Source organism: Ranitomeya imitator, chromosome 1 (assembly GCF_032444005.1).
Source record: "Ranitomeya imitator isolate aRanImi1 chromosome 1, aRanImi1.pri, whole genome shotgun sequence".
NCBI lineage: Eukaryota > Metazoa > Chordata > Amphibia > Anura > Dendrobatidae > Ranitomeya > Ranitomeya imitator.
Window position 1 is genome coordinate 969,385,751 of NC_091282.1, and position 24,081 is coordinate 969,409,831.

Below are 24,081 nucleotides of genomic sequence, written 5' to 3' on the forward strand. Positions count from 1 at the left end.
ATTTTTCTTTTCCATCCACATCTAGGGAGGTTAGCCACAGTGCCATGGGCTTTAAACTTCTTGATGACACTGCACACAGTAGACAAAGGAACATTCAGGTCTTTGGAGATGGACTTGTAGCCTTGAGATTGCTCATGCTTCCTCACAACTTGGTTTCTCAAGTCCTCAGACAGTTCTTTGGTCTTCTTTCTTTTCTCCATGCTCAATGTGGTACACACAAGGACACAGGACAGAGGTTGAGTCAACTTTAATCCATGTCAACTGGCTGCAAGTGTGATTTAGTTATTGCCAACACCTGTTAGGTGCCACAGGTAAGTTATAGGTGTTGTTAATTACACAAATTAGAGAAGCATCACATGATTTTTCGAACAGTGCCAATACTTTTGTCCACCCCCTTTTTATGTTTGGTGTGGAATTATATCCAATTTGGCTTGTTTTTGGACAATTCTTTTTGTGTTTTTTGATTTAAGACAAATTATATGAAGATAATAATAACAAAGAATTTGTGTTTGCAATCATTTTCAGGAAGAAACGGAGTATTATCTGACAGAATTGCAGGGGTGTCAATACTTTTGGCCACAACTGTATATACTATATACAGGAGGAGATGACATACAGCAGGTATATACTATTTATAGGGGAGATGACATACAGGTATATGCTATATACAGGGGAGATGACATACAGGTATATACTATATACAGGAGATGACATACACGTAGATACTATATATAAGGGAGATGACAAACATGTATATACTGAGGGGAAAATAAGAGGTGCGAGGTGAAAATGAGAGGTGTGAGTGCAAAATGAGAGGAGTGAGGGAAAATAGTGGAGTGATCGGAAAATGACAGATGTGAGGTCGAAATGACAAGTGTTAGGGGGGAATGAGAGGAGTGAGGGGGAAAATAAGAGGAGTGAGGGGGAAAATGAGAGGTGTAAGGGAGAAAATGAGAGATGTGAGGGGGAAAATGAGAGGCGTGATGGGAAAATAAGAGAAGTGAGGTGCTATAACTAACCACAGATATTTACTATGCCCAGGTAGCTAGCTAGAGAGGAAAAAGCAGGGCAGCACAGGTATGCGGACAGACTATAATCCGTGCCTGAACAGCTGATGGCCCAACTGCTGATCACGGGTGCTCGTATGAAACACTGAATTGAATAGCAAACAAGTCACAGAGAAATGCGGCAGCACTCACCGATCCTGGAGTGAAAAAAAGTCCTTTATTCAAGCGTGTACAGAGACATCTTCACGGCTTGGGGGTGATGGACCCGTAGAAGCGCTACTCACAGCACGAAACGGCGGTCGTCGTTCCCTGCTCACCTCCGCTACCACTGCACACCCCCGAGCCGTGAAGATGTCTCTGTACATGCTTGAATATAGGACTTTTTTTCACTCCAGGATCGGTGAGTGCTGCCGCATTTTTCTGTGACTTGTTTGAGATAGATATATACATATATATATATATATATATATATATATATATATATATATATATTCTAACCTGTCACTGTGATTTTACTGTACGCGGGACATTAATTGCCGGCTTTTATTCTATGTAATATACAGGGTGGGCCATTTATATGGATACACCTAAATAAAATGGGAATGGTTGGTGATATCAACTTCCTGTTTGTGGCACATTAGTATATGGGAGGGGGAAACTTTTCAAGATGGGTGGTGACGATGGCGGCCATTTTGAAGTCGGACATTTTGGATCAACTTTATTTTTTACAATGGGAAGAGGGTCATGTGACACATCAAACTTATTGAGAATTTCACAAGAAAAACAAAGCTGTGCTTGGTTTTAACATAAATGTATTCTTTTAAGAGTTATTTACAAGCTTATGACCACTTATAAAATGTGCTCAAAGTGCTGACCATTCCGTTGGATTAGCCGACTTCAAAATGGCCGCCATGGTCACCACCCATCTTGAAAAGTTTCCCCCCTCCCACATACTAATTATGTTTCACTCTGTTTCATTGCAGCCATTTGGTAAATTCAAAAAAGTTCATTTTTTTCACATTAATGTTCACTCTGCACCCATCTTGACTGAGAAAAAGACAAATGTAGAAATTTTAGCAAATTTAATAAAAAAGAAAAACTGCAATATCACATGGTCATAAATATTCAGACCCTTTGCTCAGACACTCATATTTAAAGGGAACCTGAATCCCAGCCCCGCAATGTGAATAAATCATAAGACACTGCGGGGCTGGGATTCATAAGCAGGGCGGCCGCACAGGCGCAGCCTGCGAGACTGCATATGAGGTCAGACGGGCAGCACTCACTGCGCCTGCCCCAGGCAGGACAAAAGAGCCACCTTGTCAGAATGCAGCATTACTGCTGCACAACGTGGCTCTTTTAGTTTCTAACGCCTGGGGGGGGGGGGGGCTCAGAGACAGAATTGTGGCAAGGCACAGATCTGGCCAAGGTTAGAAAAGAATTTCTGCGGTACTCAAGGTTCCTAAGGCTATGTGCACACGTTGCGGATTGGTGTGCAGATTTTTCCGCACTGTTTTTTGCGGATTTACCGCAGTTTTTGTGCGGATTCCACCTACGGTTTTACACCTGCGGATTCCTATTGAGGGGCAGTTGTAAACCGCTGCGGAATCCGCAAAAAGAATTGACATGCTGTGGAAAAAACACTGCTGCGTTTCCGCACGTTTTTTTTCCGCAGCATGTGCACTGCGTATTTTGTTTTCCATACGTTTACATGGTACTGTACAACACATAGAAAACAGTTGCGGATCCGCAGCGGATTTGCCGCAGCAAAATCCGCAACGTGTGCACAAAGCCTAAGAGCACAGTGGCCTCCATAATCCTTAAATGGAAGAAGTTTGGGACCACCAGAAGTCTTCCTAGACCTGGCTGTCCAGCCAAACTGAGCAATCGTGGAATAAGAGCCTTGGTGAGAAAGGTAAAGAAGACCCCAATATCACTGTGGCTGAGCTCCAGAAATGCAGTATGGAGATGGGAGAAAGTTCCACAAAGTCAACTATCACTGCAGCCGTCCACCAGTCGGGCCTTTATGGCAGTGTGGCCCAACGGAAGCCTCTCCTCAATGCAAGACATATGAAAGCCTGCATAGAGTTTGATAAAAAAAATAACACATGAAGGACTCCAAGACTATGGGAAATAAGATTCTCTGGTCTGATGAGACAAAGATAGACCTTTTTGGTGATAATTCTAAGTAAAGTAAGCACTGCTCATCACCTGCCCAATACAATCCGAACAGTGAAACATGGTGGTGGCAGCATCATGCTATGGGGGTGTTTTTTCAGCTGCAGGGACAGGATGACTGGTTGTCATTGAAGGAAACATCAATGCGGCCAAGTACAGAGATATCCTGGATGAAAACCTCTTCCAGAGTGCTCTGGTCCTCAGACTTGGCCGAAGGCTCACCTTCCAACAAAACAATGACCCTAAGCACACAGCTAAAATAACAAAGGAGTGGCTTCAGAACAATTCTGTGACCATTCTTGACTGGCCCAGCCAGAGCCCTGACCTAAACCCAATTGAGCGTCTCTGGAGAGACCTGAAAATGGCTGTCCACCAACGTTCACCATCCAACCTGACGGAACTGGAGAGGATCTGCAAGGAAGAATGGCAAAGGATCCCCAAATCCAGGTGTGAAAAACTTGTTGCATCATTCCCAAGAAGACTCATGGCTGTACTAGCTCAAAAGGGTGCTTCTACTCAATACTGAGCAAAGGGTCTGAATGCTTATGACCATGTGATATTTCAGGTTTTCTTTTTTTTTATAAATTTGAAAAGATTTCTACATTTCTGTTTTTTTTTCAGTCAAGATGGGATGCAGAGTGAACATAAATGAGAAAAAATTAATTTTTGGAATTTACAAAATGGCTGCAATGAAACAAAGAGTGAAAAATGTCAAGGGGTATGAATACTTTCCATACCCACTGTGTTTTGAAGAACATTTTCTTTGAAAACGATGTGTAAATGACAGAGAATTGCTCTATGGAAAAGCTCATGTTAAAATCACATTACAATCGGATAGCAATCGGACTACATTCGGATGTAAATCGGATGCTAGGTGTGAAAAATCGGATTATACTCGCATGAAAAACGCATGACACTTGCATTACACTCGTCCGACTTTGCAGGACCAAAATTGGACCGATTTTAAAATGGCTAGTGCAACTCCAGCCTAAAAGACAAAATTGTGCTATCGTTAGGATAGGTCATCGATATCTGATCGGTGCTCGATGGCAGGCGGAAATGCTCAGCTGCAGAGCTGCACAGCACAGTGCAATTAGTGACCGGGTACTGCACATCTGACCAGTATGTATTCAATTTGTGGTGCTTGTTCAATACCCAGCCACAATAAAGATGACAGCACCACGCTGTGCTGCTCCGCAACAGATCACTTCTGCCTTCCCGGGAGCAGCTTATCGGTGGGGATGCTGGGTGTCACATAAGTCACATATTCACGATCTATACTAAAAATATGCCATCAATGTAAAAGTCCTGAATGACCCCTTTAATTATGGAAAGCACATAGAAAGCCCCATCTGCCGTACTGAAAACGGCATAGTAAGTCGCTGCGAGCAGAGGACCCGTCCTTCCCCCATCAGGACATTGCGGGCTGATGTTACAGGGTTAGAAAAAGAAATATTGTGCAAAAGTAATAACAACACTAAAAAAGTAATATCGTCATTGTATCTATTCAAAGAAGATTGTGCAACTGTCACTTAAAAGGAAAAAAAAATAATGGCAGAATTTCTAGACTTTTTGCATCACACCAATGGCCAACACGCAATAATAACAACTGTAACATTACATGGCGCCACCATACAGACAAGTAGTAATGTTACACAGTGATGATACTGGCAGTGGTAATGATAGTACAGCAGACCCTGGGAAGCATTAAGGCAGACCCCGGGAGGCATTACCGCAGACCCCGAGAGGCATTACCGCAAACCCCGAGAGGCATTACCGCAGATCCCGGGAGGCATTACCGCAAACCCCGAGAGGCATTACCGCAGACCCTGGGAAGCATTACCGCAGACCCCGGGAGGCATTACCGCAGACCCCGGGAGGCATTACCGCAGACCCCGGGAGGCATTACCGCAGACCCCGGGAGGCATTACCGCAAACCCCGGGAGGCATTACCGCAGACCCCGGGAGGCATTACCGCAGATTTCGGGAGGCATTACCGCAGATTTCGGGAGGCATTACCGCAGACCCCGGGAGGCATTACCGCAGACCCCGGGAGGCATTACCGCAGACCCCGGGAGGCATTACCGCAGATTTCGGGAGGCATTACCGCAGATTTCGGGAGGCATTACCGCAGACCCCGAGAGGCATTACCGCAGACCCCGAGAGGCATTACCACAGACCCCGAGAGGCATTACCGCAGACCCCAAGAGGCATTACCGCAGACCCCAAGAGGCATTACCGCAGACCCCGAGAGGCATTACCGCAGACCCCAAGAGGCATTACCGCAGACCCCGAGAGGCATTACTGCAGAGCCCGGGATGTATTACTGCAGACCCTGGGATGTATTACCGTAGACCCAGAGAGGCATTACTGCAGATCCCGGGAGGCACAAGGCTATGTGCACACGTTGCGGATTAGGCTTAGGAATTTCTGGTGCAGATTCTGCCTCTCCTGGCAGAAAACGTGCCTGCGGTTCTGCAGCGTTTTTGGGGCATTTTTGCTGTGGTTTTCTTGCGGCTTTTACCTCTGCGGTTTTCTATAATGGAATGGGTACAATTCCATTATACAGGGTACAGGGTATTATAATGGGTACAACACGGTGGCGCAGTGGTTAGCACTGCAGCCCTGCAGCCTAGCACTGGTTCTAATCCCACCAAGGACATCATCTGCAAAGAGTTTGTATGTTCTCTCCGTGTTTGCGTGGGTTTCCTCCGGGTACTCCGGTTTCCTCCCACATTCCAAAGACATACTGATAGGAAATTTAGATTGTGAGCCCCATTGGGGACAGCGATGATTATATGTGCAAACCTGTAAAGTGCTGCGGAATATGCTAGCGCTATATAAAAATAAAGATTATTATTATTATAAAAAACGCTGCAGATTCACAAAAAAAGTGACATGCTACTTCTTTTAAACCGCAGCGTTTCCGCAGCGGATTTTCCGCAAAGTGTGCACAGCATTTTTTTTTTCTCATTGACTTACATTGTACTGTAAATCAATTGCGGATCTGCAGCATTTCTGCACTGCAAAAAACGCTGCGGATCCGCAGAGAATCCGCAACGTGTGCACATACCCTTACTGCAGACCCTGGGACGTATTACCGTAGACCCAGAGAGGCATTACCGCAGACCTCAGAGGCATTACTGCAGACCCCAGGATGTATTACACGATGCGGATTTTGCTGCGGATCCGCAGCGTTTCCGCAGCTGTGGATCAGAGGCAGTTTCCTATGAGTTTACATTACAATGTAAACCTATGGGAAACCAAAAACGCTGTGCCCATGCAGCGGAAAAAAACGCACGGAAACGCAACGTTTTATTTTCCGCAGCATGTCAATTCTTTTTGCGGAATCCGCAGCGTTTTTACACCTGCTCCAATAGAAAACTGCAGAGGTAAATCCGCAGCGGAATCCGCAATAGAAAACGCGATAAATCCGCAGTAATAACCGCAGCTGTTTTCCCCTGCGGATTTATCAAATCCGCTGCAGAAAAATCCGCAGTGGACCATTCTACGTGTGCACATACCCTAACTGTAGCCCCCCAGGAATTAGTACTGCTGATTGTCTGTGCGGCCGTGACGTCAGAGGGGAATTCCTGACTGGAGCCGGAAGGATCAACTGAAGTAATAACAACTGGATGTGAGGGAGTAAAGGGGGGAAGGGGCGGCTGACGGGACCACTTGTGCCAGGACGGAAGGGGGCAGTGAGCTGGGAGAACACGAGCGCATGGTACATACTTTAGCTGGCAGCACTGGAGTCCTGTGCCCCGTCCCGTCTGTCACACCGCACTGGAGGGAGGGCAGGAGGCAGGGAGCTCTGCCTGCACTGGGCGGGAACCTGACTGACACCGAACAGCAGCGCGCACACTAATCAGTCCTAGATAGATAACACTGCACGGAGGAGCCGAGCGTCATAACAACAGGTGAGAGCTGCCCTGAGGCGAGAGCCGCTAGTCCTGTGCGCGCCACCGGCTCTACCTATAGACCCCTAGCCCTGTCTGTGGGCCACTTACCCCGCGTACTGACCTCTAGCCCCGTCTGTGGGCCACTTACCCCGCGTACTGACCTCTAGCCCTGTCTGTGGGCCATTTACCCAGCGTACGGACCCCTAGCCCTGTCTGTGAGCCATTTACCCCGCGTACTGACCTCTAGCCCTGTCTGTGAGCCATTTACCCCGCGTACTGACCTCTAGCCCTGTCTGTGGGCCATTTACCCAGCGTACGGACCCCTAGCCCTGTCTGTGAGCCATTTACCCCGCGTACTGACCTCTAGCCCTGTCTGTGAGCCATTTACCCCGCGTACTGACCTCTAGCCCTGTCTGTGGGCCATTTACCCAGCGTACGGACCCCTAGCCCTGTCTGTGAGCCATTTACCCCGCGTACTGACCTCTAGCCCTGTCTGTGGGCCATTTACCCAGCGTACGGACCCCTAGCCCTGTCTGTGGGCCACTTACCCCGCGTACTGACCTCTAGCCCTGTCTGTGAGCCATTTACCCCGCGTACTGACCTCTAGCCCCGTCTGTGGGCCACTTACCCAGCGTACGGACCCCTAGCCCTGTCTGTGGGCCATTTACCCCGCGTACGGACCTCTAGCCCCGTCTGTGGGCCACTTACCCCGCGTACTGACCTCTAGCCCTGTCTGTGGGCCATTTACCCCGCGTACGGACCTCTAGCCCTGTCTGTGGGCCATTTACCCAGCGTACGGACCCCTAGCCCTGTCTGTGAGCCATTTACCCCGCGTACTGACCTCTAGCCCTGTCTGTGGGCCATTTACCCAGCGTACGGACCCCTAGCCCTGTCTGTGAGCCATTTACCCCGCGTACTGACCTCTAGCCCTGTCTGTGGGCCATTTACCCAGCGTACGGACCCCTAGCCCTGTCTGTGGGCCACTTACCCCGCGTACTGACCTCTAGCCCTGTCTGTGAGCCATTTACCCCGCGTACTGACCTTTAGCCCCGTCTGTGGGCCACTTACCCAGCGTACGGACCCCTAGCCCTGTCTGTGGGCCATTTACCCCGCGTACGGACCTCTAGCCCCGTCTGTGGGCCACTTACCCCGCGTACTGACCTCTAGCCCCGTCTGTGGGCCACTTACCCCGCGTACTGACCTCTAGCCCCGTCTGTGAGCCATTTACCCCGCGTACTGACCTCTAGCCCCGTCTGTGGGCCACTTACCCCGCGTACTGACCTCTAGCCCCGTCTGTGGGCCACTTACCCCGCGTACTGACCTCTAGCCCCGTCTGTGAGCCATTTACCCCGCGTACTGACCTCTAGCCCCGTCTGTGGGCCACTTACCCAGCGTACGGACCCCTAGCCCTGTCTGTGGGCCATTTACCCCGCGTACGGACCCCTAGCCCTGTCTGTGGGCCATTTACCCCGCGTACGGACCCCTAGCCCTGTCTGTGGGCCATTTACCCCGCGTACGGACCCATAGCCCTGTCTGTGGGCCATTTACCCCGCGTACTGATCTCTAGCCCTGTCTGTGAGCCATTTACCCCGCGTACTGACCTCTAGCCCTGTCTGTGGGCCATTTACCCCGCGTACTGACCTCTAGCCCTGTCTGTGGGCCATTTACCCCGCGTACTGACCTCTAGCCCTGTCTGTGGGCCATTTACCCCGCGTACTGACCTCTAGCCCTGTCTGTGGGCCATTTACCCCGCGTACTGACCTCTAGCCCTGTCTGTGGGCCATTTACCCCGCGTACTGACCTCTAGCCCTGTCTGTGGGCCATTTACCCCGCGTACTGACCTCTAGCCCTGTCTGTGGGCCATTTACCCCGCGTACTGACCTCTAGCCCTGTCTGTGGGCCATTTACCCAGCGTACGGACCCCTAGCCCTGTCTGTGAGCCATTTACCCCGCGTACTGACCTCTAGCCCTGTCTGTGGGCCATTTACCCAGCGTACGGACCCCTAGCCCTGTCTGTGGGCCACTTACCCCGCGTACTGACCTCTAGCCCTGTCTGTGAGCCATTTACCCCGCGTACTGACCTCTAGCCCCGTCTGTGGGCCACTTACCCAGCGTACGGACCCCTAGCCCTGTCTGTGGGCCATTTACCCCGCGTACGGACCTCTAGCCCCGTCTGTGGGCCACTTACCCCGCGTACTGACCTCTAGCCCTGTCTGTGGGCCATTTACCCCGCGTACGGACCTCTAGCCCTGTCTGTGGGCCATTTACCCAGCGTACGGACCCCTAGCCCTGTCTGTGAGCCATTTACCCCGCGTACTGACCTCTAGCCCTGTCTGTGGGCCATTTACCCAGCGTACGGACCCCTAGCCCTGTCTGTGGGCCACTTACCCCGCGTACTGACCTCTAGCCCTGTCTGTGAGCCATTTACCCCGCGTACTGACCTTTAGCCCCGTCTGTGGGCCACTTACCCAGCGTACGGACCCCTAGCCCTGTCTGTGGGCCATTTACCCCGCGTACGGACCTCTAGCCCCGTCTGTGGGCCACTTACCCCGCGTACTGACCTCTAGCCCCGTCTGTGGGCCACTTACCCCGCGTACTGACCTCTAGCCCCGTCTGTGAGCCATTTACCCCGCGTACTGACCTCTAGCCCCGTCTGTGGGCCACTTACCCCGCGTACTGACCTCTAGCCCCGTCTGTGGGCCACTTACCCCGCGTACTGACCTCTAGCCCCGTCTGTGGGCCATTTACCCCGCGTACTGACCTCTAGCCCCGTCTGTGGGCCACTTACCCAGCGTACGGACCCCTAGCCCTGTCTGTGGGCCATTTACCCCGCGTACGGACCCCTAGCCCTGTCTGTGGGCCATTTACCCCGCGTACGGACCCATAGCCCTGTCTGTGGGCCATTTACCCCGCGTACTGATCTCTAGCCCTGTCTGTGAGCCATTTACCCCGCGTACTGACCTCTAGCCCTGTCTGTGGGCCATTTACCCCGCGTACTGACCTCTAGCCCTGTCTGTGGGCCATTTACCCCGCGTACTGACCTCTAGCCCTGTCTGTGGGCCATTTACCCCGCGTACTGACCTCTAGCCCTGTCTGTGGGCCATTTACCCCGCGTACTGACCTCTAGCCCTGTCTGTGGGCCATTTACCCCGCGTACTGACCTCTAGCCCTGTCTGTGGGCCATTTACCCCGCGTACTGACCTCTAGCCCTGTCTGTGGGCCATTTACCCCGCGTACTGACCTCTAGCCCTGTCTGTGGGCCATTTACCCCGCGTACTGACCTCTAGCCCTGTCTGTGGGCCATTTACCCCGCGTACTGACCTCTAGCCCTGTCTGTGGGCCATTTACCCCGCGTACTGACCTCTAGCCCTGTCTGTGGGCCATTTACCCCGCGTACTGACCTCTAGCCCTGTCTGTGGGCCATTTACCCCGCGTACTGACCTCTAGCCCTGTCTGTGGGCCATTTACCCCGCGTACTGACTTCTAGCCCTGTCTGTGGGCCATTTACCCCGCGTACTGACCTCTAGCCCTGTCTGTGGGCCATTTACCCCGCGTACTGACCTCTAGCCCTGTCTGTGGGCCATTTACCCCGCGTACTGACCTCTAGCCCTGTCTGTGGGCCATTTACCCCGCGTACTGACCTCTAGCCCTGTCTGTGGGCCATTTACCCCGAGTACTGACCCCTAGCCCTGTCTGGGCCATTTACCCCGCGTACGGACCCTTAGCCCTGTCCGTGGGCCATTTACCCCGCGTGTGGACCTCTAGCCCTGTCTGTGGGCCATTTACCTCGTGTATGGACCCCCAGCCCTCAGTGTGGGCTCCCTAGCTGCTGTGGCTGACACTTGCACTCTGTGCCCAGTACCACATGTAGTCTCTGTCTGTAAACTATGTGACAGAATTATTGTACATTACCTCGCTCCAGATTAACCACTTCACTACTGGCATAGTGACCCACTGCATTATTTTAGTAGGATTTTCTTGCATTTTCAATTTTTTTTTTCAGGGAAGGGCAGGAGCTATAGCAATTTCTTCATTGTCATACAGTAAAAAAAAAAATAACCTGATGCTTTTATTTTAAGGATCAGTACAACAATATGTTTACTAATAATATGGTTATATAGCACCATCATATACCACAGCGCTACACACATCAGGTTCCCCATCACTATGGCCATATGCACGAAAAAATGCCGATCTCAGCAATACATCTTGGGGACTCTGGGAATGGAATTATACCAAATTTTGCAACTTTTTAACCTTCGTCCGGCTGAGTAGGTACAATTGTAACTATTCCATTTTAAAATTGCAATAACTTTTTTTTTTTCGAAAAGCCGTAGAGGGCTGAAATTTTGTGACATCTCTGCAGTTTTGGTCCAGAATATATTGGCCAAATTTCAATAAAATATATATGAAGGTACAATTGTACCTCTTCAGCCTGTCAACGTTGTAAAATTATGCAGCCTGACGAAGGTTAAAAAGTCGCAATTGTTTATTTGGACGAAAATATCTGGAATCGCTAAATTCTGCCCACAAAGTGAAAAAAATAAAGGGAACAAATATAGAATAGACTTCAAAGGCCATGTTCACACAGTGCGTTTTTTACTGCGGAACCGCCGCGATTTTGCCGCTGTGGCTCCGCAGCTGTTTTCCATGCAGGGTACAGTACACTGTACCCTATGGAAAACAGGAACCACTGTGCACATGATGCGGGAATCGGGAAAAAAAGCCGCGCTGAATAGCCGCGGTAAAAAAGAAGTACCATGTCACTACTTTTTGCAAAACTGCAGCGGTTCTGCACCCATAGACCTCCATTGTGAGGTCAAACCCGCAGTAAAACCCGCAGATGAAAAATATATCTGCGGGTTTTAGTGCGGTTTGTGGTGCAGAACCGCTGCAGCGTGGCTGCCCCCCCCCCTCCCCCCCCCCGTGCCCCAATCCCACCCCCCCGTGCTCCGACGCAGATATAACCTATCTCAGTGATCAAAATAAAAAAAATAGTAAATGACACCCCCCCCCCCCCCTTTGTCACCCCCATAGGTAGGGACAATAAAAAAATTAAGAAATTTTTTTTTTTTCCACTAAGGTTAGAATAGGGTTAGGGTTAGGGGTAGGGGTAGGGTTAGGGTATTTTCAGCCATTTTAACCCTAAAAAACTTCCTAGAAAACACGCGGACTCTGCATAGAAAACTGCATCAAAAAACGCATAAAAAAACGCACCAAAAAAGCACCAAAAAAAGGACCTGCGTTTTCTGCCAAGAGCTGCGGTTTTTAGTCCTGAAAAAAAAGGAGGGAAATCAGGAACGTGTGAACATAGCCAAAAAAGGCACAAGTGGGATAATTTCCTCCCAGAGCTGCAAAGCGACAGTGCTAACCACTGAGCCACCTTAATCACAAAGATACAGATATAGGTAACTTTTATTTTCCATTGGTGGAGACATGTTCTTCCTTGTTTTTGTGGCTCAAGTCACATTTTTAAGAAAACCATTTTGTTGTACAAATAAATTATTATTATTCTCGGAGGAAGTATTTCTTGTTTTCTTCATAACTGATATTTTTCTTTAATAATGTTTTTTTTTTTTTTATCGTAGTGCATCCTTAGTGAAATCTGAGCTTTTCCATAATTTTTTTTAAATACTTAAAGTAATTACCTACTTAAAAATTACTTAAGTAATTTCTAAGCAATATACCGTACTAGTCTGAGACAACCCACGGGTACCACCTGAATAAGCTGCAGAGTGCTGATAAGGCTTACTCCCTTGATTTATTTATTATGCCAGATATGCAAATCCTCATTGACTGTGGCATCTAAGTCTGTATTCACGTGTGTTTTTCCAGCGACAAAAATGCAGCGCTTTACAGTACCAGCAAAGTGAATGACATTTCTGAAATCTCTTGAACACATTGCTTACTTTGTAGTTTTAAACCTAGTGCATGTCAATTCTTTCAGCGTTGTTGCAGCGAATGGTAAAAAATGCACACAAAACACACTTATTTTATGCAGCCATTTTCTTGCCAACACTACTGTATTTGCTGTGGAGCCGCAGCAGTTTTCCCTGAGTTTACAGTACCATGGAAACCTATGGAAAACAAAATCCGCAGTGCACATGCTGCAGAAAAAAAGTGTGGAAACGTAGCGTTGTTTATTCTGCAGCATGTCAATTCTTTGTGCGGATTCCGCAGCGGTTTACACCTACTCCATAATAGGAATCCGCAGGTGGAATCCACACAAAATCCAAAAATCCTGGTAATTCCGCAGTGCAGTTTACCTGCGGAATTACCAAAATCGGTACGGAAAAATCCACAGGGTATGTGCACACGTTGCAGATTTCCTGCAGAACTGCAGCTTTTTTTTTTCCGTGCAGAAACGCAGCAGATCTGCAAGTGAATTACAGTACAATGTAAATCAATGGCAAAAAGAAAATGCTGTGCTAATGGTGCAGAAAAATCTGCACAGAAAACGCAGCAGATTAAAAAAAGGACCATGTCAATTCTTTGTGCAGATCTGCTGCGTTTCTGCACCCATTCCATAATAGAAATCTGCAGGGGTGAAAAAAGGAAGAAATCTGCACAAAAATCTGCAACGTGTGCACAGACCAAAAAAAGGTGCAGATTCTGACCTGCTTTTTCTGCCAAGAGATGCAGAATCTGCACAGAAAATTCCACAGTCAAATCTGCAACGTGTGCACATAGCCTAAAGGTCCATTTACATGGACCGACCAGCGGCAGGATACATCGACTGATCGGTGGTCGTCTGAATGCCTGTTTACACCGGCAGACCAAAGTAAGCGATGCTCACTGAACAATCTGTTCTATACGTTTCTGCTGCTGCTGCTTGTTTACACAATATATTTGTGGAACAGGCGTTTTTAACAAACACAGTATAATTGGCACTCAGAGGTTAATGCAGCAGTGCCTTCCCTGCGATTGCTGCTGTGTATGGAAGAAATGTGCTCAGTAAATGTCTGCATGGTTATGAAGTATCTTCAATTCAGCTCTAGTTTTGGTTTTCCTTTTCTTGGAACACAAATTCCACCATGGTTACATCATGCCTGGGAATTTCCTAGCAGCGTTCTATAGGGTGGGTGCTGACTGTCCCCCAATCCCCCTCACACAGCGCTCACTTCCATATATTGTATAAGCCCCCTATGAACAGAGGCGATAAATGATGCTGACCTCAGTATTTAGCCAAGAATTACGGTGGGACTGTTGCTTCCTGCTAAAGATGCCATGTCAGCAGGTTTGCCACTTCTATAGTATATCTATAACTGCCATACCACAGATCATGCTACAGATTCTGGATACCATAGATGATGACTAGCCAGAGAGTTGTGCAAGTCAGAATTCTTTGTAAATTGCAAATCTAGCTGACACGGGTATTTCTGAGAAGAAGGAACTGATGTGCCCCCTGCAGTGATGTTGCCTAGTCGTTACTTGTGCAGTATTGGATTTCAGAAGAATATTACTATCCCTTTCAAGACTGAAAGATCATTTTTTTTGTTTTGTCACTTTTACATTATATTCTGACAGAATTGAGCTAAGTTCTCATTGTTTTCCTGTACTTCAGACACTATTTGGGTGAACTGATGCATTCATGTTTACTTTTTTCCACTTTTATACAATTTTGCTTGTTTTTTTTTTTTTACCCATAGTTTTATTTAATCACTATAGGTATTTTTTTTGTACTTGGTAATGAGCTAGCATAATGTGTATCTATCAGTATTTATTAGGCTGTGTGCACACGTTGTGGTTTTTTCGCGTTTTTTCCTGATAAAAACGCTATAAAACCACATACAATAAGCATCCCATCATTTAGAATTAATTCCGCATGTTTTGTGCACATGATGCGTTTTTTTCCACGAAAAAAACGCATCGCGGTAAAAACCGCAGCATGTTCATTAATTTTGCAGTTTTTTTGCGAATTTCCCACTACAAAATGCATTGGGAAGTGTCCGGCAAAAACGCATGCGGATTTCTTGCAGAAAATGTCCGGTTTTTCTCAGGAATTTTCTGCGAGAAATCCTGAATGTGTGCACATAGCCTTACCCTAGAATTTGGTAATGCTTGACAGGAGTAGGGTTATTCAGTGGCTCCTGGGTTCTCTTCATACTAAAAATGTGGGTAAAGATTGTGTTACAAGGCATCGTAGGGTTTAAGCAGCAGAGAAAAAATGTTTCTTTGATTTCCACTGTTGGGGTATATGCATACAACATCTTTTTCAGGCAAATTCTGTGCAGAATCTGCCTGCAAAAACACCTCATAAAATGAACATACCGTAATGCACAGGAATGTCAAAGTGGCATTGCTGTGCACATATTCCATCTGATGTCACTTTTGTAATCTCTACAGGTTTCGGAAAGCATTGAGTAGTTAGAAGAAGTGACGCTAATTCTACAGGCTGTTTCTGCTCTGACGACAACAGTATACAGTGAAAGCCACTGCAAGAACAATGGCGAAGCTGCCTCAGTAATACGAATGTCAGCGGTTTCTAAATGATGCTGTGTGCACATACCCTTAGGTGAGGTTCAGATGGACATAATTCATGGTCCGTATATGTACCGCAATGCCCTGGCTGACCTTGGTTCTCCAGACCTGAACTTGCAGCCTCAGATGTACTCAAGAGGCTGTAAGTTCTGGTCTGGAGATCTGCATTGAGGTCCATGTACAGACCATGAAATAGCACCAAATGAACCTGCCCATAGGCCAGTCCTGTCTTTATCTAGTATAGACTCTGGTGCTGTTTACAGGTACGCATTTTTTTTTTACTGTGTCCACAAAAAAACATTGAGGACACATGTCCATTTTTAATCCGAGTCACGTGTACTGTAGAACAAATCACATATGTAATCCGCACCCCAAAAAATGCACTGTTTTTGCTATCGAGGTTCTGGCTGCTTATATCGGTGTCTGGAGTGCCCACAATAACCTTCATAACAATTCACTACAAGCTTGGACTACAGCCACCTAAATAATACAATAAAACCTTGCTGGATATGTGCACACATTTGTTTCAGGCCTGTACACTTTATAACCACCTGAAAAAGTGCTTTATACACATTAACCCCTTCACGACATTCACTGTACGTTTTATTTCCGATCACCACGTTGCATTGCGCAGTGGCAGAGTTAAGATGGTTGCCGTTTCTAACAGCAAACTATTCCTGCAGGTCGCCCTGGGGGTTATGGTCCCCACCGCCCTCATGTCCGTGTCCGCTGTAATTAGCCAATTAATTCTGACTAGCTAATTACAGCGATTTGACTATAAAGTAAAAAAAAAAAAAATTTGCTGTGACATGTCTGATATAGCAGCAGTCAAAATGGATGAGGTGATCACGATATCACCTCTGGTGATTAACCCTTCTTGCGCTAATTGGCTAAACAATAGTTACTGACCAATCTTTGTCAAAAGGGTTGATCTAAAGTAACGATCACCCCTATGAACGCCATCTTTTCCTTAGATCTGGCATAGAGAGCGGTTCTATAGCCCCTGTATGCCTTTCAGACAGAAAAATGATTGGTTGCCAGTGCGATCCTCCTGTGATTTTTTTTTTTTTTTATTATTAATAATTTATATAGCACCATTAAAGGGAACCTGTCACCCCGAAAATCGCGGGTGAGGTAATCCCACCGGCATCAGGGGCTTATCTGCAGCATTCTGTAATGCTGTAGATAAGCCCCCGATGTTACCTGAAAAAGGAGAAAAAGACGTTATATTATACTCACCCAGGGGCGGTCCCGCTGCTGGTCAGGTCGGATGGGCGTCTCCGGTCCGCTCCGGCGCCTCCTATCTTCTTTCCATGACGTCCTCTTCTGATCTTCAGCCATGGCTCCGGCGCAGGCGTACTTTGCTCTGCACTGTTGAGGGCAGACAAAGTACTGCAGTGCGCAGGCGCCGGGCCTCTGACCTTTCAGACGCCTGCGCACTGCAGTACTATCCTCTGCCCTCAAGAGGGCAGAGCAAAGTACGCCTGCGCCGGAGCCGTGGCTGAAGATCAGAAGAGGACGTCATGGAAAGAAGATAGGAGGCGCCGGAGCGGACCGGAGACGCCCATCCGACCTGACCAGCAGCGGGACCGCCCCTGGGTGAGTATAATCTAACATCTTTTTCTCCTTTTTCAGGTAACATCGGGGGCTTATCTACAGCATTACAGAATGCTGCAGATAAGCCCCTGATGCCGGTGGGATTACCTCACCCGCGATTTTCGGGGTGACAGGTTCCCTTTAATTCCATGGTGCTGTACATGAGAAAGGGTTTACATACAGAGTTATAGATCTCCTGCTTCTGCTCTGTCTCCTGTTCTGTGTGACCGATCTGTGATCACATCAGCAGTAGTTCCCCAATCCCTGATTTTCACTACTTTTTATAGTAAATGTAATAATAAATAGTACACACCCCACATAATGCACATGTAAAAACACTACTTAGAGACACATCTCCAACTGATTAGAAGAATAAAATAATGTCCCATTCATCAAAAAGGCACAATTCAGCACAGGAGACATGCTTACCTTGCCAATGACACATTCAGGCAGTGAGGAAGATCCCACATTCCTCTATATTTCTTCTTCCTCCTCATCTACTGAGGGGGGACCCCAGCAAGATGCCATAGAACCGTAACAACCTCTTCAGCAATCGATCCCATATGGACTCTACCAGCCGAAAATTTTCAACCTGCTATTCATTTCATTGGGAGCTCAGGAATCCAATTTGACACCATCAGAATCACTGAAATTGATTTATTCAAATTATTTTTCAGCGAGGAAATAATCTTATGATGGCCCAGGCAAATTTGTATGCCCATCGATTTTTTTTTTTTTTTTTCTTTTTTTTCCCCCCCCCCCCCCCCCCTCCCAAAATCCCACGTCATATGCCACATGGACCCTTGTAAATGCAGCAGAAATTATGATGTTTTGGGGCATTTTGCTGCATATGGGCATAGTCAGAAAACCAGAGCTTTGGCAATACTGAAAGACTGACATACTCTACAACACTCCGGTATTCGTATAGCCATGATAAGGATAAAATGTTTGCATTACAGTGATAATGCGCAGTGTCCTCCCCGAGATGATGCCATCTTTTATTGTCTATATAAAACTTGGCCAGTAGTTGAACACTTCAGCAGAAAATTTAGGCTACTTTCACACTTCCGTCGGTATGGGGCCATAGCAAACCGTCAGCCCGACGGACGTTGTGCTAAATTTAGCACAACATGGGCAGCGGATGCAGTTTTGCAACGCATCCGCTGCCCATTGTGATGAGCCGGGAGGGGCGGAGTTTCGGCCGCGCATGCGCGGTCGAAAATGGCAGACACGTCGCACAAAAAAACTTTATGAACCTTTTTTTTGTGCCGATGGTCCGCCAAAACACGACACATCTGTTGCACAACGGATGCGATGTGTGGCCATGCGTCGATAATGCAAGTCTATGGAGAAAAAACGCATCCTGCAGGCAACTTTGCAGGATGCGTTTTTTTCGCCAAAACGACGCATTGCGACGTAGCTGTGAAAGTAGCCTTACTGAAGTGTACAACCCCCGAAAGGACAAGGACATCTGTGTAAATTAATCTCTGGTCCACCCACAGATTTAGAGTCTACGAAGGGAAGGACACTTGGGTTGACGCCTCTGCCCTGGGGGTGAATGGGAAAATTCTGTGGGAATTGCTGCACCCACTGCTGGATAAGGGTTATCACCTCTACGTAGATAATTTTACACCAGCGACCCTCTCTGTCAGAGGTGCAGTTGCATGTGGCACTGTGCGAAGAAATCAGAGAGGCCTCCCTAATCCTCTTTTTGGGCAACTGCTGAGAAGGGGTAAGAGGAGAGTCCAATGCAGCCACAACATGCTGGTGGTCAAGTATGAGGACAATATGGATGTCCTTATCTTGACCACCATACACTGTGACACAAGTCCGAATGACAGACTGTATGATGGATTACAATAAGTACATGGGGAGGGGGTGTAGATCTCCCAGATCAGGTCCCCAAATCATACAGTGCTGTGCGAAAAGCAAAAGTATGATACAAAAAGTTGGCCATGCATATTGAACAGATGGTACAATGCTTTTGTGCTGTTTCGATGTTCAGGCAATACGATTTTCTGGTGTCGGGAGCGGGCGGTAAGGTGACTGCAAGTCTGCGATATGTATACTACTCCCAGTCTCATTCCGACTGGACATGTGCCGCTTCACTCAATATCAGTCAGTTCAGCGAGGCTGCTCACGTCTAGTCAGAAGCATGCATATCGCCTACTTGCGGGCACATGACCACCCCGGTCCTGCCGACAGCACTGTAGAATTCTGACAGCGTGCATTGTGCAAAATGTGAGGATTCATAAGTCTGGGGTCACATACTGTAGAGTGACTGCAGACTTATGTGCCAAACCCCTTTTTAAAGGTCTGTGTTGACATAGTTTGGAGAGTTAGTGATATTTTTTGCTATATGACAATTATTGAAATATCTATGTATTGTCAAACTACTGGCCACGAACAATTTGTTGTATTGTTTTAGTTATTCATGACCCATGGTAATGTATCTGAGTTGTTGTACTCTTATCATTGAGCTAAATATTCCACTCCATAAAACAAGTTTATGTACTCACTAATGATAAAGATAAATTACCTTATTATTGATTTAATCTGTTTCTTGAAGGAATGGCCTGCGCAGATGGAGACAATGATGTGGATACAGAACAGACTCTGACGTGCCTGCACATGAAAATGTACCATCCTCACCAACGTGACCAAAGAATTTTCAGTGCCATTGACTTGTGCAGAAGACAAGAAATCAAAGCGGAGGACGTGGTTATGTTTGGGCGGGACATTAATAGTTGTAAGTTCAAGTTGCTCCATAGCAAAGTCTCCCGGATGCAGTTCGGTTTGCAGTTCTTTAAACCATTGAATGCTTCCACAACGTCCTTTGAGATAAAAAACCTCAGCAAGAAAACAAAACTTTATGTTGATGGATTGGAACTGGACTACCTCAATAAGGTTGAGCTTCCATCAAAGTGCATGATTCGTTTTGGGGAATTTCAGATGTTAATGGAGAATGAAGCCGGAGAGTCTGAGGACAAATTTGCAATCTACTGTGATGTGTCACGCTTTTCTCTTGTACAAGAAATAGGCCATCCGGTGATGATGGCCATCCCTGAAAACGGCCCATTAAATTACCAGCCTTCAGTTATTCCATCAACTCCTCCCCCAGTGGAAGTTGATGAAAACGATACATAGAAAAAATTATATATTTTATACATGCTGAGAACAGATGAGGTGCTTTGTATGCCTGGAGGTAAAAGCCATAATGTGGCTTTTTGTGTAAAGAGGATACTATAGACATGAGACAGTGTAAGGATTATAAAATATTGCCTTGTGTAAAAGATGGCTCCAGCTAACAGACATTTGTTATTGTGTATTTAGAACATAGTGCAATTCTTCTAGCCCAGCTATGGGTGGGCAGAATAGGAGACCCCCCCAAGTATATTGTAGCTTTTATCTGCTAGTGAAACTGTAAAATTATTGTCAATGTCTGCGCATACTGCTCTTCAACTTATATTCAAATAACTTTAACAAATACTTTTTTATATATATTTTACAAATGGAAAAATCTACCATGTAAAATTAAATTATTTTATCTTTATTATAAACAGTTTTGTATTTTGGTTCTCATTAACATTTCATCGTGTTAATTACAGTTTCAGGGGTGGACATATAATTGGTGTTACGTGTGCAGCCTCACAAGGGCCCTAGAAGTAAGGGTGCCCATTTCGCCCTCCAAAACAGGTGGAATTGTGCATTATGGTGAGCTATTGGACAGCAAAGGCCCATATACTATTCTTGCACAGGGGCCTTCTTCTGTCTGTGTCCGCCAATGTACAGTTTTATGGTTATCATGTATTTCAACTGCAAAACATCTGAAAATTATATCCCCCTATAGTGAACAAATCAGCTAAATGTTATTAACCCCTTCAAGATCTGGGGAATTTCTGTTTTTACGTTTTTCGCTCCCCTTCACCCCAGAGATATAACTTTTTTTTATCGGTCAATATGGCCATGTGAGAGCTTGTTTTTTGCGGGACGAGTTGTACTTTTGAACTACACCATTGATTTTACCACATAATTTACTGAAAACGGGGAAAAAATTCAAGTGCGATGAAATTGCAAAAAAGTCAATATCAGAATTGTTTTGTATTTACCACGCTCAATAAATACTAAAATTGACCTGCCAATATGATTCTCAGGGCCTGACTGGGACCAAAAAGCAGCTCTGGCACAAAAAAAAAAAAAATTCACCAGCCCACATACAATGAATGTCTTCACCCAAATCGTAGAACACTAGCAGGTTGTGCCAACTTTTGCTTTACTTGTTACACCAATCAACTTGAAACATGTAAACCTGCAGTGGCCATAGTGTGAATAGACAACAGTTCAATACAAACATCCAGCAGACTATTACCACACTGCAGACTATACTAAAAAATACAGCACTGATCAGACAAAACGTTTTATATCCACATTATAGGGATTGTCCACTAGAAGACAACGCCTTTTGAATGCTCCTAGTCTGTTGACTACTCCGCTCCGAGCGCTGTGTCTCCCAGCAATCTCATGGCATTGTTTGTGACATAAGTGCTGCAGACGGAGGACATTGATGAACTGCAGCCTTCATAGTACAGTTTGATGATAATGGGCTGCTCTTGTGCCATAAACAATGTCATGACAGCTAAGCTGGTCCTGAAGTAACTACGCTTGTATTTTAGTCGACACATTGGGTGCACAACCAAGCGAACCGGGAGGAACAGGAGCAGCTGATGCGCCCTTCAGTCACCACTCAATACATTGCCCCTATTCAATACATAGCCGCCGGAACTGACTGACAACCGGCTCAGCAGTGCATCAATACAGAGCCAGCTGTCAGCCAGAGATGGTGTACGGTTACAGCCGCCGCTCACCATGTACAGAGCCGGCTGTCAGCCAGAGATGGTGTACAGTTACAGCCGCTGCTCACCATGTACAGAGCCGGCTGTCAGCCAGTGATGGTGCACGGTTACAGCCGCCGCTCACTATGTACTGAGTTGGCTGTCAGCCAGAGATGGTGTACGGTTACAGCCGCTGCTCACCATGTACAGAGCCGACTGGCAGCCAGTGATCGTGCACGGTTACACCCGCCACTCACTATGTACTGAGCGGTGACTGAAGGTACACCTCTATAACTGAAAATGGGAGAACTTAATTTCCTCCAGGCGGCAGGTCACCTTTTCAATGCTATTAACCTGTAAATTACACCCATATCTTTAAGTTAATAGCATTTTTGACATGACAAATTTCCTTTACAGGTGTAACCCCTTCTGAATCCTTGTTTCCCCCACTATAATAATAGTATCACCTATAGTCACCTCCAATACTGCGCCATTCCAGCAGTGTTGGCACTGGATCTTCCGGGTATCACGTGATATTGTTACGTAATCCCCGAGGACAATCAGCGCTGGCTGTGCTCTCTTCTCCAGAGCACAAATCAGACATATAGAGGAAGGGAGAGCTGTAGCTACCCTTTCACTTCCTCCAGATGTCAATTATGTCCATAGGAGAGGAGAGCAAAGCCATCGCCGATTGTCTGCAGGGATTACGTGACATAATGTCACATGATACCCGGGAGATCCAGTGCCAACACTGGTGGGAATGGCACCAGCACTGGAGGTGACTATAGCTGAAGATATTGTTCTTGGGGGAAACCTAGGAATTCAGAAGGGGTTGTCCGAATAGTGGACAACCTCTTTAACCCCTTAACCCTGGAGCTTTTTTTGGTTTTGCGTTTTCATTTCTCGCTCACCTCCTTCCCAGAGCCATAACTTTTTACTTTTCTGTCAATGTGGCCATAAGAGGGCTTACCTTTTGCGGGACAAGTTGTACTTTTGAATGACACCATTGGTTTTACCATGTTGTGTACTAGAAAACGGGAAAAAAATTCCAAGTGCGGTGAAATTGCAAAAAAAGTGCAATCCCACACCTGGTTTTTGTTTGTTTTTTTGATAGGTTCACTAAATGCTAAAACTGACCTGCCATTATGATTCTCCAGGTCATTACTAATTCATAGACACCAAACATGTCTAGGTTCGTTTTAATCTAAGTAGTGAAAAAAAAAAATTCCAAAACTTTGCTTAAAAAAAAAAAAAAAAGCGCAATTTTCCGATTCCCATAATGTCTCCATTTTTCGGGATCTCAGGTCAAGTGAGGGCTTATTTTTTGCGCGCCAAGCTGATGTTTTGTAATGATACCATTTTGGTGCAGATACGTTCTTTTGATCGCCCGTTATTGCATTTTAATACAATGTCGCGGCAACCAAAAAAAAACAATTCTGGCGTTTTTAATCTTTTTTCTTGCTACGCCGGTTAGCAATCAGGTTAATTCTTTTATTGATAGATCGGGCGATTCTGAACGCGGCAATACCAAATATGTGTATGTTTGTTTTAATTTTTGTTTTATTTTGAATGTGGCAAAAAGGGGGGTGATTTAAACGCTAACTTGTTTCATTTTTTTTTTAACTTTTTTTTTTTTTTTTACTTTTGCCATGCTTCAATAGCCTCCACGGGAGCCTATAAGCCAGGATAGACTGATCGGCTCTGCTACATAGAGGTGAAGCTCAGATCGCCTCTATATAGCTGAATTACTGCATTGCTATGAGCGCTGACCACAGGGTGGCGCTCACAGCAATCCGGCATCAACAACTATAGAGGTCTGCAGGAGACCTCTGGTTGTTATGCCAACGCACCGCCGAACCCCCATCACATGACCGGTCAGCGGTGCACGCATTTCCGGCCGTATGCGCTTGTTAAATTCCACGGTCAGTGTTTGACAGCGGCATGTAACTAGTTAATAGGTGCTGGTGGATCGCGATTCCACCTTCGGCTATTGCAGGCACATTTCAGCTGTTCAAAACAGCTGACATGTCCTGGCTTTGATGCGAGCTCACCACCGGAGCCCACATGAAAGCAGGAGTACTGCCA

At 46.6% G+C, this 24,081-nt stretch overlaps 2 protein-coding genes across 2 annotated transcripts in view; one reads left to right on the forward strand and one right to left on the reverse strand.

The window, feature by feature from the left end:
- Positions 1-6,981, reverse strand: part of ALPK1 (alpha kinase 1) — a 280,064-nt gene extending 273,083 nt beyond the window's left edge. The window contains exon 1 of the mRNA XM_069743837.1: positions 6,921-6,981. The gene's annotated coding sequence lies outside the window, so the exon portion shown is untranslated. The remainder of the gene's footprint in view (positions 1-6,920) is intronic.
- TIFA (TRAF interacting protein with forkhead associated domain) lies at positions 6,876-21,220 on the forward strand. The gene is made up of 2 exons (XM_069743839.1): positions 6,876-7,105; positions 19,734-21,220. The coding sequence occupies exon 2, from the start codon at positions 19,736-19,738 to the stop codon at positions 20,309-20,311; it is 576 nt and encodes a 191-aa protein (XP_069599940.1). The 5' UTR covers positions 6,876-7,105; positions 19,734-19,735; the 3' UTR covers positions 20,312-21,220.
- The last annotated feature ends 2,861 nt before the right edge of the window (positions 21,221-24,081 follow it).